Here is a 14244-nt window from a genome sequence, read left to right as displayed (position 1 = left end):
TTCTGAATCAGTTTTCAGGACTGTTACTATTACTGAAATAAATAGGGCTCCAGGATTGTTCTTTTGTTTGGTTGGTTTTTAATTTGAATTAATAAATAACAGCCAACAAAGCAGTTAAGCAAGTGTTCCCCTATGTATGTATTCAAACAAAGGAATGAATAAAACACCCTTCTTCCCCAAAGCTCCTTTTGTGATCATCTGTTTTATGAAATTTATCTGACTAAGAGGTTTTTAAGATCCTTTAAATGTTGATTTTTAGAACATGTATCTGAGGTGGTATTAATCTGAGCCAGCTATTACTATTAAGGAGATAATCCTGTCATTTTAGTACAGACTTCTCTTGAAATAACTGGAAGTATTTCGGGAGTGGAAAAGCTTGAGTTAGTTTTTGTGATAATCATTGCTGTGACGATGTTGACATGACTTGAGATTGTCAAAGAGGAATGCTGGAAGTGTTTGAGATCTTTCAAGTAGATCTGATGTGCTAGCAAACTGGTAATGCCACCTCAGGTGAAAGTTGCCTGAATGAAAAGGGATGGGCAGTACAGAGTCTTTTTATAAGAACTGGAATTCATGCGAAGAGCTTTGCAATTGCTGAGTCTTGTTTGTTGGAAATATGTTCTTACAAGCCATGTGGCTATTTCTCAGCCTGCCAGATTGAAGGAGCAACAGTTGGAGAGCAAGGCAGAAAAATAAATCCTCGCTGTTCCACCTACCGCATGTGCATCTCTCTGGCATAAACTCTGGGCTCACAGTTTTTTAAACGCCTATCAGTACTTTCTGTCTTGCATGTGCACATTTGTTTTAGGATTCCACACTGTAGCGTACAGTTTATATACCACTTAGAAACACACTCAGGTTTTAAGAGTTAGAAATCCCTTTCTGCTCCCCCTGGTTTTGAAAGCTCTCACCTTTGCTCATAAGCTCTCTGAGTCACAGACTGCCTTTTCAATACCTACTTTGCTGAGCGGAAGCTGTGGGTATCATGCTACTGTTATTCCACAGCAGTAGTTGCAGCCACTTAACACAGTGGTGGGGATGAGATTAGATTTCAGGTTCCAAATGCATTCTTTTTAACGTCATGTATTTCAGATAATCAGCTGTGTTTGATGTGCTTAAGTTCACTTCCAGTCACTTACATGCTCTGTGAAAAACATCTGGATACAAAATCTTTCTCTTCTGACCATCTCTGAAGGGGACTGTGTGCAACCTTATTGTTTCTTCGTTTCAGGTATCACCTTGCCCTGCATAGTTCCTGGAGCATATGGTCCTCCTGGGACTCCTGGACTTCCAGGGTTGCCAGGTATGGAGACAAGCTGATTGTAATGACTACCAAGAAGCACCTATTCCTCAGAAAAGATAATACCTGCTAATTAATGTCCTATGAGTGATAGGTATTCCTGAGAGTTAACTGACAGAATAGTAGTCTTTTTCTTCAAAGGATCTGGGCTTAAATTCCATAGAGGATCATAATGATTGCACCATTTTTTCCCTTTCAAGTAACCTCTGAACACAAACTCTTTTCTTCTGCATTTACATAGCTGTTGAAAAAGCCATGGATTTGAGATGCTTTGTGGGTTAAGTTGTGTTTTCAATGAGTGTTTCAGCACTAGCTTTGCAGAAGAGATCTGATCCCATTTCCCGGTGCTGTGTTTTTGCCTTCCACTATTCATTCATTCATTAATATTATTTTAATCCTTAGGTCCCAAAGGCAGCAAAGGCTTTCCTGGCATTCCGGGGCAGCCTGGATTAAATGGGTCAAAAGGACAGCCAGGATCTCCAGGAATAATTGGCTTGCAAGGGGAACCTGGTGAGAGTTCTTATCATATGATTAATGTGTACAGTGTTTTATCAGAAGTTGTCTCACCTTCTAGGCTACGTTTCCACATGTTAAATTCACAGTGCACTGTTGTGAACTCCACTGTGCTTCTTTGAAATGATACCTTTGCTTTCAGTATTATACTTCTGGTGTAAGGACATAGGACAGCCGATGCAGTTTGTTTCTCCAGGGACCACCGTCATATGCTTTCTAACAGTTTAGAAACTTCAAGTTGATTTTAAAACCTATTTTAAACCACGTGTTATTCTGATGAAGACACACTGTACACTGTACTTGGATTTGTTTTAGCTGTGGGAGTTTCTGATGGTTGTAGTAAATGATGAACAAGTGGTGGGGGAAGCTAGACTGATATATATCCATCATATTTATCTGTCAAAATCTCTTTTCACTGCATTAATGGGGACATCTTTATGGGGTCAGTGATTGCATGACATAGCCTCTGAGTAGTGCAGCACTCACGCAGAATTGCTATTTTATTTCTACTTCGTAAGTGAGAGAGAACTTTGCAGCCCTCCTTTTACCAGGACTGCCGGTCTCTTCTGCCCCTCAGTGCCCAAGGTGTGATCAGCATATTATCTTTGCAGCTCTTGTGGAGGTTAGTGATAGTGGAGAAGCCATTGTTTCTAGTTTGGTACCAAAACATTCTGCAGCTTTCCAAACAGCCTTTGCTTGCATGGATATTTTTTAAATTTTGTTAGAGATGTCACTGGAAACAGATAGCCTGTAGTTCTGATGAGTGCCATTTACTGTCTCTGTCCCCAAGGCTTCCCTGGACCACGAGGAGAGCAAGGATCACAAGGACTTCCAGGATTGGATGGGACAGATGGTTTGCCTGGGAAGATGGGTGCTTCGGGCTTAGCTGGAATTAAAGGAGCTCCTGGAGATGTATTTGGTGCTGAAAGTGGAGCTCAGGGAGAGCGTGGCCGACCTGGGCTGTCAGGGGATAAAGGGCCTGCAGGTGATCTTGGGTTTCCAGGACCAAAAGGTAAGCACTGGTGCTGCTTGTAGCTGGGAATATCAAATTTTTCTTTCAAAAATCTTTCATTCTTCCCATCTCTTAAAGATACTCTATTAGTAATCCTTTAAGCTGCCTGCAGATGGATGTGTGGTGGTTTTCTTTTAGAATCTAATGTGACTCAAACACTTTTAGTACTCTTATTTTCGTTGAAAAAATGAATCTTGTTTTATTTGCTTTGTAACCTCCCATCTCTCTGTTCCCAGGGCTGGATGGGAGACCAGGCCTCCTTGGTATTAAAGGCGAGCTGGGTAATCCAGGATATTCGGGTGTCCCCGGATTACGGGGACCTCCTGGTCCTGGAGGTCCTTTTGGCATTAAGGGAAAACCAGGACCACTGGGATCAGTTGGCCTTGCAGGAGCACCAGGTATGTAACTTCTTCAAATGAAAACAAGTAGCTGAGCTGAACATTGCAGTGTTGAGGAAGTGTAGGAGAGATTGACGGTTGCTGAGGGAGAGCTCCTACCACTACTTAGGGGTAGCTGAGTGCAGAATTCATTTTTTTTACCTCTAACTGCTAGAATCCTCCTGCACTGAAATGGTGCCCCAAGGTTGTACAGCAAAAAGACGGGAGAAAGCATTTTGATATCTTTTAGCATCTCTGCATTTACAGGCTGGCTGTATACATTGACTAATCTTTGTTTCCCATTTTTATAACAATTGATTTTTTAATATATGAGGTTGCTTGAAATGTGACTTCTATAGGTTGGAAATTTGTTAGCTTTCTGAGAAGAAGCACTTCCGTGCTACACCAGCTAGGTCAGAAATCAGTTTCCCTTCACTTCACAGGAAAGAAAACACTTGAATACAACAGTATCTCTCAAGCTGTACTGACCAGAGTGTTTCATGATAACAGTGTATTCAAGACTTGAAAATCAAGTGGAGAGGCATCTGGGAATTAGTAGATAATGGTCCGTGATGTAATTCTGTCCTAACTTGTAGAATGACAGTGCTGAAACACAGTGACAACAAATGAATGAAAGCACTAACCTCATTTGAGATGAAAATTGTACTTTTTAAGCTTTTTATTAGAATGCTAACATGACTTTCACTTCCCTATTATTTTATGCTTTGGGACCGTATGCCACATATGACTGTTTCCTTCAGCTGTTTTTGAATACCTTCCATTGCTAGGCAATAAGCTCCGAATGACTAAGACATTTCAGCTGTATTCTCTGAATCATTAATTTCTTTGTATCCTTATTCTTCCCGTTTACATATTGTATCTGTTTTTTCCTTCACCATGTTTCTATTCCATTTATCAACTCCCCATTTCTGATGTCACACTGTTTGGTTATGGGTTCTTCACATAGGCTGTCAAGGTGAGAAAATGCAGTGTAGCATAAAAGCTCATGGACTAACAACCTAGCTTTTAATGCTACAAGAATTGCATTGACTATAGGTGATACCCCTTATTATTGCTAATCAAACAAGGCAAAGAACTGTTGTGGTGAGAATGCTCAGATGGCAGCGAAGCCTGGAGCTTAAATGGAAATCCTTAACATACACAAAATTTAAGCCTGAATTTTCTTTTTTGAATAAAGCAGCCATTTCATCTACTTCAAAAAATGCTGGATCGTAATTTAAAATGTTTGAATACAGTGAGGCTCATATGTTGGGTGCTGCTGCTGCAAATGTCATTTTTCAAAAGCCACTTGATTTTTTTTCTTTCTTTCCTCACTTTGGATCTAAGCATTCTCTTTTTCAATGGTCTGAGCCTTTATTTAAAGTTGTAAATCATTGCAAAGCTTCTTCTAGAAACACTCTGAAGCATTTAGAAGCAAAACAGTATACGGTGTTGGTTATATCACAGCACGATCAGAAGCTTGTTCCCTTAGTGAGCAATTTGCTTTTGAGAAGTAACACTTAAACTGCTGAGGTGGAAAAGAAACTTGTGAATACAAGTCTCTCAAACTGATCTCTGCTTCCCTCTAAGGATGGGGTAGGTAGATGTAGCTGACATTAAAGATGCTCCCCATCCTGGTTTGGCTGCCTTGATGATAAAGGTAAGACTAGTGCTCTACACTGTAGTGTCTGGTAAAGGAGACAAAAATGGACATCATAAGGGGTTTCACTCTTGCCAGTGGTGTAGTGATGTAGGCAGTAACCCTCTTTGTAGGTATTTTATTATTAGATCACTAATGCTTTTGCAGTTCTAAACTTTATGCCTTCTAAGTAGGCTGCATGTGCCTTAAGATCCATTTGTTACATAAAAAACAATGCTGTGCTTAAAGAGTTTGGAAAGCTGTCCACAAAACTTCCCCAGTGTTTGTATGTTATAATCTGTTGAGTTATTTCTTGTCTTGATTCAGGACTTCCCGGAGTCAAAGGATTGACTGGGGATGTAGGTCCTCAAGGCCCTGCTGGTATGAAAGGCTTCCCAGGTCCTGATGGTACTCCAGGACCTCCTGGCGAAAGAGGATTCTTAGGACCACCTGGACCTTTTGGTCAAGATGGACGTCCAGGTTTCTCTGGACCCAAAGGTTTGTATTCTACCTGAGGAACAGTGTAGGGTTACTGCCCAGAAAAAAAGATCTTGTTGATTTTAGGCCATAGCCTACAGAAGATACATATTTCTCAACTAGTGTTAGAATGTATTTGTTTTGCTGCTGAGCTGTGAATTATGAATGATGAATTTAATAACCAAATCATAGTCATGAGGAGGTCCTTGTAAGGACCTATGGAGAATATATCGTGTACATCAAGACAGAAAGACAGGAAATGTGGAAAAATGACGAATGGTGAGTGAAGTTATAAAGTAAAGGAAACGCCATAGAAGGGAGAGAATGAAGCACAAACCAAAAGGAAAGTAAAAATGTATGGCCACCTCTGCTTTGCTTGCACCACTAGGTTTTACTGCCCAGATCTGGGTGACAGCCTAAACCCATCATGCCTTCACCTAGGCACACACAACTAGGTGTGTACATAGTATATCAGAAGAGATTAATTTTCTCTATTTATCAATATTTCTATACAGGTGAAAAGGGGTCTTCTGGCCTGCTTGGTTTCCCAGGCATGCCAGGCCTGCCCGGTGTCCCTGGCGTCAATGGGTTTAAAGGAACTCCTGGCACAGTGGGAGAAAGAGGGAGCCCTGGAGTTCTGGGACTTCAAGGTCAAAAAGGTAAGAAATAGATGAAAGGCATTTGCTGTATGTGCAGCAGAAGAGCTTCAGAGACCTTTCTGAGATGTCTGCACATTATAACAATAATAATTATAAACTTAATTATAAAACAATAGTGTTTTCTTTTATATACTGTGTTCTATTCTTCCATGTGAAATACTTTGGTCTGACTACCAAAGGAATCAGTAAGTGCATTTACTGATGAACTGACATCAGAAGATATGGATGTTCTGTCTCTATCTGTCAGTTTCTAGTGTTATACTCTTTTTCTGTTAAACAATCTTATTGCAAAATAATCTGACTTCTTCAGGTGACAGAGGAGATGTAGGTCCACCTGGTCTTCCTGTTCTTGGCGCTCAAGAACAGGCACTGCAATTGAAAGGAGACAAAGGAGATCCTGGATTATCTGGACTCGGAGGATTCCCAGGACCCAGAGGTATGTCACAACAATGTAGGTATTTGCCATTTCAGTTGTCTGGGAGCTGCATTTACTCCTGGTGAAGCATGGTCTTTCCTTTTGAATACCTGAAATATTAGTATTTTCTGTTCTGCCATTCACATTTGAGCAAGATTTGCATGTGGCAGCTCTGAATTTTGAGAAAACAGTTTTTGTTCAAATTTCTGTTCTGTGGATAATATCCCATCCCTTCCTTCTCTCTAAAGAAAGGTTTGGGTAACAGTCAGTTGTTCCAGTGAATGTCAGTATTATGAACTGGAATTGTACTCTTCTATATAAACTCAGGTGATAAAGGAATCCCAGGAAGCCGTGGACAGCCTGGTCTTCCTGGACCTGTTGGGTCAGCAAGCAGAGAGAGAGGTTTTCATGGTGACCAAGGCTTCCCTGGACCGTCTGGACAGCCTGGGCTGCCAGGACAGAAGGGTACACGTGGTATCATAGGATTTCCAGGAATGCCAGGAGAGAGGGTAAATATATTCTTAAATATCTTCATCTTCTCAAGGAACTCTTGGGAAAATACTGTTTTCTAATCAGTACTTCTGCTGTAAAGCAGCTGGCCAGAAGCTGACAGAATTTTTCTTTACAAAACTTTGTTTTTGTTTGTTTTATGCTGTTGAATGACACTTTGGATGTCTCTTCCTACATCTTTGCGGTCCAATATCCCATACAACCCCAACTTCAAACAGCAAAAATAAAAAAGAAAAGCTAGTTTTGGGCTTTTATTTCAGGGTTCAGATGGTATCACAGGAACACTTGGATTCCCAGGACCTATTGGCCTCCCTGGTCCAAAGGGTAAGAAATCTTTCACTGTGTATTTGGTCTTTCGGTCTATGCAGTCCTGTGATTAATGGCTAAGACAAATGAGTTCTGGAAGTGTCCATTGCTCTCCAGTGACTGGCTCAGAAGTAGATGTTCTCCTGGTAGGTCATACATTCAGTCTCAAGCCAATTGTTTGAATATTTTAATATCCTTTGAAATCTTGGTCATAGCACTTTATGAAGCATGGTGGACAGTGTAAGAGGTACTCTTTTCTCTGGTCACCTTGAGTTAAAGGTAAAAAGGGCAGAATGCTGTGAAATTATTCATAAACATTTGTCATATCCTGCCCTGAGTGTATTTGCATGCATTGCTGTTTATAAACATTTTCAGACTCCTCTTGAACAGCATTTACAGTTGTCTTTGTTTACTTTGTGAATTTACAGTATAAGCAAAGTTTGTTTTCATAAACAACACTATTAAGCAAGCTGAGAACTGCTCCCATGGTCAGGTACAGAATGGCTTTCTCAGCTTGCCTTTCTTTTCCAGGTGACCAGGGAGAGTCTACTGGTGTTCCTGGCACTGCTGGAGTTAAAGGAGAGCGAGGAGACCCAGGATTCCCAGGTAAAGTAGCCCTTGATTGCTCTTGAAGACTGCAAAATTCCAGGAATCGGGTTGGATAACTTTGCTCTGTTCAGGGTTGTTTGTAATCTGTAAATTTAGACACTTTTGTCTTGTTCTGTAGAAGACATTTGAGAAGTCTAGTATGCAGGTGGAACACAAATCTGGATGATAATGAACATGTCCTAAACCCATCTGATTTGCATGCTGTGTCCCATTTCACTCCCTGAGGAACTTGGGAATTTGCACTGGTGTTTGGCGTCCAGGGAGACGCTCCAGGGCCCAGTCTGTGGTTAAGCAGACCTAAGTGCTGCAGCTGCAGTTAAATATGTTTTTCTTCAGACCTACCTCCACTTACTTTACTCTGTGCTCTGGTATAGTGTATGCTTTTATCATTTCAGGAGAGAGAGGGAGAGAAGGTCTCAAGGGTGAACCAGGCTACCCAGGAAGCACTGGAGTGAATGGGATTAAAGGTGGCCCAGGAGATCTTGGCCAAGAAGGACCAGTAGGTACTGGACTAGGCACCCTAAGTTCTGCAGTTCATTATGTAACTGTGGGACAGCCTTATTGTACTGTTCTTAAGTCCTGGTCAGCCAATCTCAACCGAGGCTTACATAATAAGGTTGAAAAGAAGATGGGAATTTTCTCTGACGTTACTGTAAGGTATCACCTTGTCCCATTGAAAGCAATCCTTTGGGTCGACTGCATTGTGAATCCTGCATAACTGAAACCCAAAACAATTGCTTTAATTAACAGGGAAGACCTTAATGAGAGACAAGTAATAGCAGCTTCTTTGCAGCTGCTTATGGGCAAGACTGCCCTAAAATCTTCCACTGCAACACTTTATGGCTGTGTCTCTGAATAGTGAAGTAGCAGGTGTGCTCTTAAATTGTTAGTGGAATTAAAGGTGGAAGATCAGTGGAAGTTGTTGCTGGAATATTTTACTTGAAAACCAATTTAATTAGTTATTCACTATGTGAACTATTCCGGCCTATTACTTGGTGGGTGATGATGAATGTCATTTCTGAGTTTTTTTTAAAAAAGCTATCAAATAAATATCAAATACACAGTTTGACAGTGCTTTTAGTGGTAGAATTTGATCTGGTTTTGTTTTGTTTTGTTTTTTTATAATTACTTAAATAGGAATTTGCTCATCTTACAAGTTAAGTTGTAGCATCAGAAGCTTTAGAATGATGGAGCTGTGAGCTGAACTGTCTTGAATGTGTAGTACGGAAACATTTTGCTTCTTGTTTGTAGGAATACCTGGAAATGCTGGGCTAAGAGGAATCTCTGGGCCACCAGGGCCTCCAGGACAGCCAGGATCTGTTGGATTCCCAGGAGCTCGTGGAACAGCAGGACCGAAAGGTATGTCTGGAGCCTGCATATGGGGGAAGAAACTGGGTCAGAAAACCAGGGTTTCAGCCAAGTGTATCACAGCAGGCAGGCAACACACTATGTGTGGGCCAGCTGTGTGTGGGAAATCAGCTCATCTCTTGGCAGTATTAGTGAAGGCACCAGCTGCTAGAAGTGAGCTGAGGAGTTTTTGGAAATGGAGATGTTCTTTCTTGATTTGGGTCACCAATGGGATTCCACCAAGGGTAAAACCAGTCAGAGCAGTGAGAATATTCCATGAAGGGGAGCTGAACGAAGGGAAGCTTTATGTACTGCATTGCTCCGTGTCCTATTTCTCACACTTGTTGTAGTTTCTGTGAAGAATCTTATGCATTTCCATCTAATTTGATTGCTTGCTTACATGCTCACTTAGTAAGTGTTCCCTATGTCTCTTCAGGGTTTCATGGATTTCCAGGTTTAAATGGTCTGAATGGCTTGCCAGGCACAAAAGGGTCTCCTGGAACGCCAGGTAAAGGAAATATATGATGAAAGTGCCATAGCTGGGGAAATGCATTAACTGGTCCATCGTGAGAGCAGTGTTCCTCACAAAACTGCTGTTTCACCTGGTTGTGGATCAAATTATAATATCAAAGAAAGGAAAATATCAAAATACTGAATGTGCATGAGCAAATTCTTCTTTAATGCCAGTAAGAATAGAATGCAGCCTGTGGAGTGAAGGTTCTTCTGTTGGTAGTTCTCCTTGAGCTGCTGGGAAGTTGGTGGAATTAAATCATAAAGCTCTCCCACCTCCAGTGAATGCTTGATTTTAGCAGGGCAGCGTCAAGTGCTCTCTTTGAGTTGGTCTGAATGATGCCATGTTTCCTTACTCTCCGTTATGTGGAACTCAAGAAAAGCCTCAGTAAAATCGCAGATGATTTAGGTTGGAAGGGACCTTTAAGATCATCTAGTTCCAGCCCCTCTGCAGGGACACCTCCCACTAAAGCAGATCAGAAGCTGATTTTCTTTGTTCAGATCTGAATTCTGCTTTTGGGCTCCTGCTGTACTTTTATATATTTTTAACTGTATGAAATACCTTTGTTTTGCAAAATGTTTTGCAAAATCTGAAGGAGGAAAATCTTTCCAAAGGGACTTGTTTGGTTACAGTAATCTTGTAAAGTAGCATTTCAAAGCAAGGCAGACATTTTGTGTGCGAAAATGGACAGCTTTGTTGTGTAAAATTAGAATGATAGCTGTGTTCTGTTTGTGTAATGAATTAACTGCTAGTAGATTATTTGAATAGGCTTTCTTCTTTAACCATCTTTAATTAGGTCTGAGTGAAGTTGGACTCAAAGGCCCTGCAGGTCTCCCTGGTCCGAAGGGTGAGGAAGGTTCTCCAGGTTTGGGTAGAGGAGCTGTAGGATTCCCAGGGCCAAAAGGCTCATCGGGAGACATGGGTAAGTACTGATGTTTGTAAGCCTGGTGCAATGTGTTGCAATTCAGGCTGATGGGTTTGCTGCACAGTTAGAGGAATTACTACATAGAACTCCTAAAGCCACAAAAGTGGACAGTAGTCTCACAGGTAAATATTAAATCTGTGATCTGGTTACATGGTTGAGAAACTGTTACGTAGTTCTTAGACTGTCTGTACCCATCCTGAACAGCAGAAAGTAGCTATTTCTTTCCTTTTGTTCTCCTCAATATATTCTTCTCAGCCACTTATTTTGTTCATGTCAGCACCTATGACTGAGAGCTTGGGATATACTTTCTCATTTGGTATTTCTTATTGTAGGTCCCCCAGGTCCTGTGGGACTGCCTGGCTTGCCAGGAACTCCTGGAGTTTCTCTTCCTTCTGATATACGTGGGAGACCTGGGGATGCTGGCCATCCAGGACTTGATGGGAGTCCAGGTATGGAGAGAGGCCTCATAAGGGGAGTAGGCTAAGAGGATTTCTGTTATTTTTTGTGAGTTTTTTTTTTAATGCATTTTCTCGAAGAACTCTTGAGGATAATGACTTAGATTTGCATTGCTTTAATAATCTGATTTTTAAATCAAAGCTTGAAAATAAGGAGTTCAGTTTTCAGTTCCTGCTATTTAATCCTGGTTTGATATAGCTTATTAATAAAGGTCTGTGATCAATACTCATTTCACCCACTGTGATGCTGAAGACAGACTCAGACATTAAGGTAACTACCTAGGTCCAATGTATTATGTCTAAATTTGGATACCAGCTCCATTTTGGACTGTAGTTTCTACAGCTGTAATTACAGGCTCCTTGTGAAATTTAGAAGCTAACTGTAGGAACTGAGAGGCAGCAAAATGATATTGCTACTCAAAGATACGGTAGGAAGCGCTTGTCCTAAGGTCAATAGCAAGTTTACCTTGTAGTTTGAAAGATCTGTCATGATAGCATTAGTGCCTATTCATTACCTAACAGCCTTATTGAAGAGGCTGAGACAGAGTCTTTTCCTGACCAGACATTTGAAGCCACTGCTGTTGTTCTCCAAGGCATTATGTGAGTCACCAGGCTAACTGCCAGCTGGGGTGAGGGCTATATGTACTCAGGCCTAGTATTTGAAGTAAGGTTTCTGGTGGTCAAAAGGATTTAAAGTTTTCTCATACCTGTGTTTACATAAGTAACTGAGGCCTGGTTCTTTTCCTTTGGGAGGAGGACAATCTTGGAAATACTAACAGCCAAACAATGACCGTCCTCTAGGATGACCCACTGGGGATAGCAATAGCATTTACTTGCTGCAAGAGGAGATTGTGCCAATTATCACTTTGTCTCTAGGTCTTCCAGGTACTCCGGGACCACGAGGGCCCCCTGGACCAGCTTTTGACCAAGGTGACACAGGCAATCCAGGTTTCCCTGGTGTTCCTGGCTTGCGAGGTGGTAAGGGTGATGTGGGACTTCCTGGTCCCATTGGACTCCCTGGCGTATCTGGATTCAAAGGTAATCTTGCCATGGAAAGTATCTGGGTCTCGTTTGGCAGCTGTCCCCTTGACAGTATGAATGGTTGTTGTGTGGTGACCGTGACTGCTTTGTGTGTGACCACAGCTGAGTTTGCTGTCTGTCTTTCCTTTCTGTCCATGCAGGTTTTACCTATGACTGGTAAAGAGAGGCCAGCTCCAGGTGGTTGTCAGTGTGTCCCACATACCTATTTAATTTTACTGTTTGTTTTTTTTTCTGGGTTTCTGGGGATGTCCCCATGGAGGAATGTTGTTAATCTAGTGTAGTTGTGTAGCAGTGGCAATTCTTGTCTAGAGGCTTTGCAGCCGTTCTGTACATTATCATGGGCAGAGTTCCAGAAGGGTCACAGTCCCCTCTGTCTCAGAGCTGAAATCGTGTTCTCATTGCTGCCATCAGTGTGTTTTTCAGTGCCCCAACTGTGGAATCAGAACCTCACACTCAGCCTCTGAGGTCTCATCTGTGTGCCTTTGCAGGTGTCAGGGGTGAGCCTGGTCTTATGGGGATGCCAGGTAAAGATGGGCCTCCAGGGGATCCTGGTTACCCTGGGCTGAAAGGTGAAATGGGGCGTCGAGGTGAGTGCCAGAGAATTTGAAAAGCTTTACTTTGTTGCAAGTGGTTTGTAGGGAAGAAAGTCACAGAGTTCTTTTAATTGGCTTATCTGGAGGGTTTTGTGGTTTCTTAGTGAAATAAATTAGAAAGAGCTTAATGCATCACTTTTTAGAAAGATACCCAGTGCTGGTGTATTCAGACAGCTTTAATTTAACATGCTTCTGTTTCGTGTCAGTATTATCGTCAAAGCTGTGCACATCTGTGAGATGTACTTACACTGTCTCTTACACTGTGCAGGTCTCCCTGGCCAACCAGGGGCTCCAGGTATAACCCCACAGGCAGAAGAAATCACAGCCCCTGCGGGCTTACCGGGTCTGCCAGGGATTGATGGTGTCCCTGGCTTTGATGGAGATCCTGGATTCCAGGGCCCAGTTGGAAAGCCAGGTAAAAACAGACACAGATCACTGGCATTCTGGAAAAGGAATACTGCTTAATGCATCAGGAAAGTTTTCTAGCAATGGAAATACGAAAAACATACAAGTGCCATATTTTACTATGGTTAGAATTTGCTTGATAAATTCTTGCACGCTTTAATAGTGGTTTTGAATGAACACTGCAGAATTAGGAGCAGCAGCTGTAGTATAGCTGGTATGATGCCAGCTTTGGTACCAGCGGGTGGAGTGGTCCTGAAAGTGTGTCACAGAGTTATCTAGATCGATCTATGTCTGTGACAGGGGGCAGTAGGCCTGTGGGCCACCCGGCCCCCAAAAAACGGAAGGGGAAAAGGAGAAGGGGTGAGGGGATGGGAGCTGGGCTCAAGGAAACAAACAGAGCAGCGGCAACGATCTGAGGAGGAAAACTTATTTTACAAACTATGATATCGGAATGCAAGATAACACAATATAATACAATCTAATTCAAATTGAGGCGAATAAATCAAGCAAAATAAGAGAGAGAGAGTTTTCCGAAGTAGTAACCATATTTGATTTCAGGTCCAAAGGGTCTGCCAGGCAGGTCTGGTTTGAAAGGACGTGATGGTTTACCTGGATCACCCGGCATAGCTGGTGACCCAGGACCCTTGGGTGCCCCAGGACCTCAGGGATTTGAAGGTAATGGTATGATTTGCAGAGCACAGATCGTTAGACTTTTCTTTAGAATTTGTGGACAAAGAAACCAAATTAGTTACCTTAGGAAGACTGGGGGAAGTACATGATCTTCTGCTTTGTATCTGCAATGAAGTAAATTTTATCTGCAGTGAGGAAGATTATGTCACATGTCATTGTTGTCTGTCACTGCTGATGTTTCCCTAGGTACAATTCTGAACATCTTTTGGTTTCAGTACTATGTGGATGTAGGAGCCATCTTGGAGGTTTGAAGGAGCAAAATGCTATTCACAGTGAGCACAGCTGTGGGGGTTGGGTGATAGAGGCATGATGAGAGAGAGAAGGGTGGGATTCTGCCACAGATTGGTACTTTCTGTGTCAAAGATATCAACATTAAAGCACAAGAGTGAAAAATGAACTTATTATGTTTTGGCTGTTGCTTTGAGATCCTCAGAATATGAGAATGTGAGTACTGTGAGGT

General features: G+C 42.0%; 1 protein-coding gene across 1 annotated transcript in view; it reads left to right on the top strand.

Annotated features, from left to right (window-relative positions):
* Positions 1–13900, top strand: part of COL4A6 (collagen type IV alpha 6 chain) — a 116282-nt gene extending 102382 nt beyond the window's left edge. The window contains exons 24-42 of the mRNA XM_072334964.1: positions 1232–1303; positions 1703–1810; positions 2604–2825; positions 3062–3223; positions 5169–5339; positions 5834–5977; positions 6288–6413; positions 6720–6901; positions 7163–7226; positions 7740–7814; positions 8213–8320; positions 9069–9176; positions 9601–9672; positions 10472–10597; positions 10933–11049; positions 11932–12093; positions 12585–12683; positions 12958–13104; positions 13653–13900. Of these exons, the coding sequence (XP_072191065.1) occupies positions 1232–1303; positions 1703–1810; positions 2604–2825; positions 3062–3223; positions 5169–5339; positions 5834–5977; positions 6288–6413; positions 6720–6901; positions 7163–7226; positions 7740–7814; positions 8213–8320; positions 9069–9176; positions 9601–9672; positions 10472–10597; positions 10933–11049; positions 11932–12093; positions 12585–12683; positions 12958–13104; positions 13653–13873 (2486 nt within the window). The 3' untranslated portion in view covers positions 13874–13900. The remainder of the gene's footprint in view (positions 1–1231; positions 1304–1702; positions 1811–2603; positions 2826–3061; positions 3224–5168; positions 5340–5833; positions 5978–6287; positions 6414–6719; positions 6902–7162; positions 7227–7739; positions 7815–8212; positions 8321–9068; positions 9177–9600; positions 9673–10471; positions 10598–10932; positions 11050–11931; positions 12094–12584; positions 12684–12957; positions 13105–13652) is intronic.
* The last annotated feature ends 344 nt before the right edge of the window (positions 13901–14244 follow it).

The sequence above is a fragment of the Excalfactoria chinensis genome, chromosome 4 (assembly GCF_039878825.1).
Source record: "Excalfactoria chinensis isolate bCotChi1 chromosome 4, bCotChi1.hap2, whole genome shotgun sequence".
Lineage (NCBI taxonomy): Eukaryota > Metazoa > Chordata > Aves > Galliformes > Phasianidae > Excalfactoria > Excalfactoria chinensis.
The sequence above is the reverse complement of the archived record's forward strand: the minus strand, read 5'-3'. Positions and strand labels throughout refer to the sequence as shown.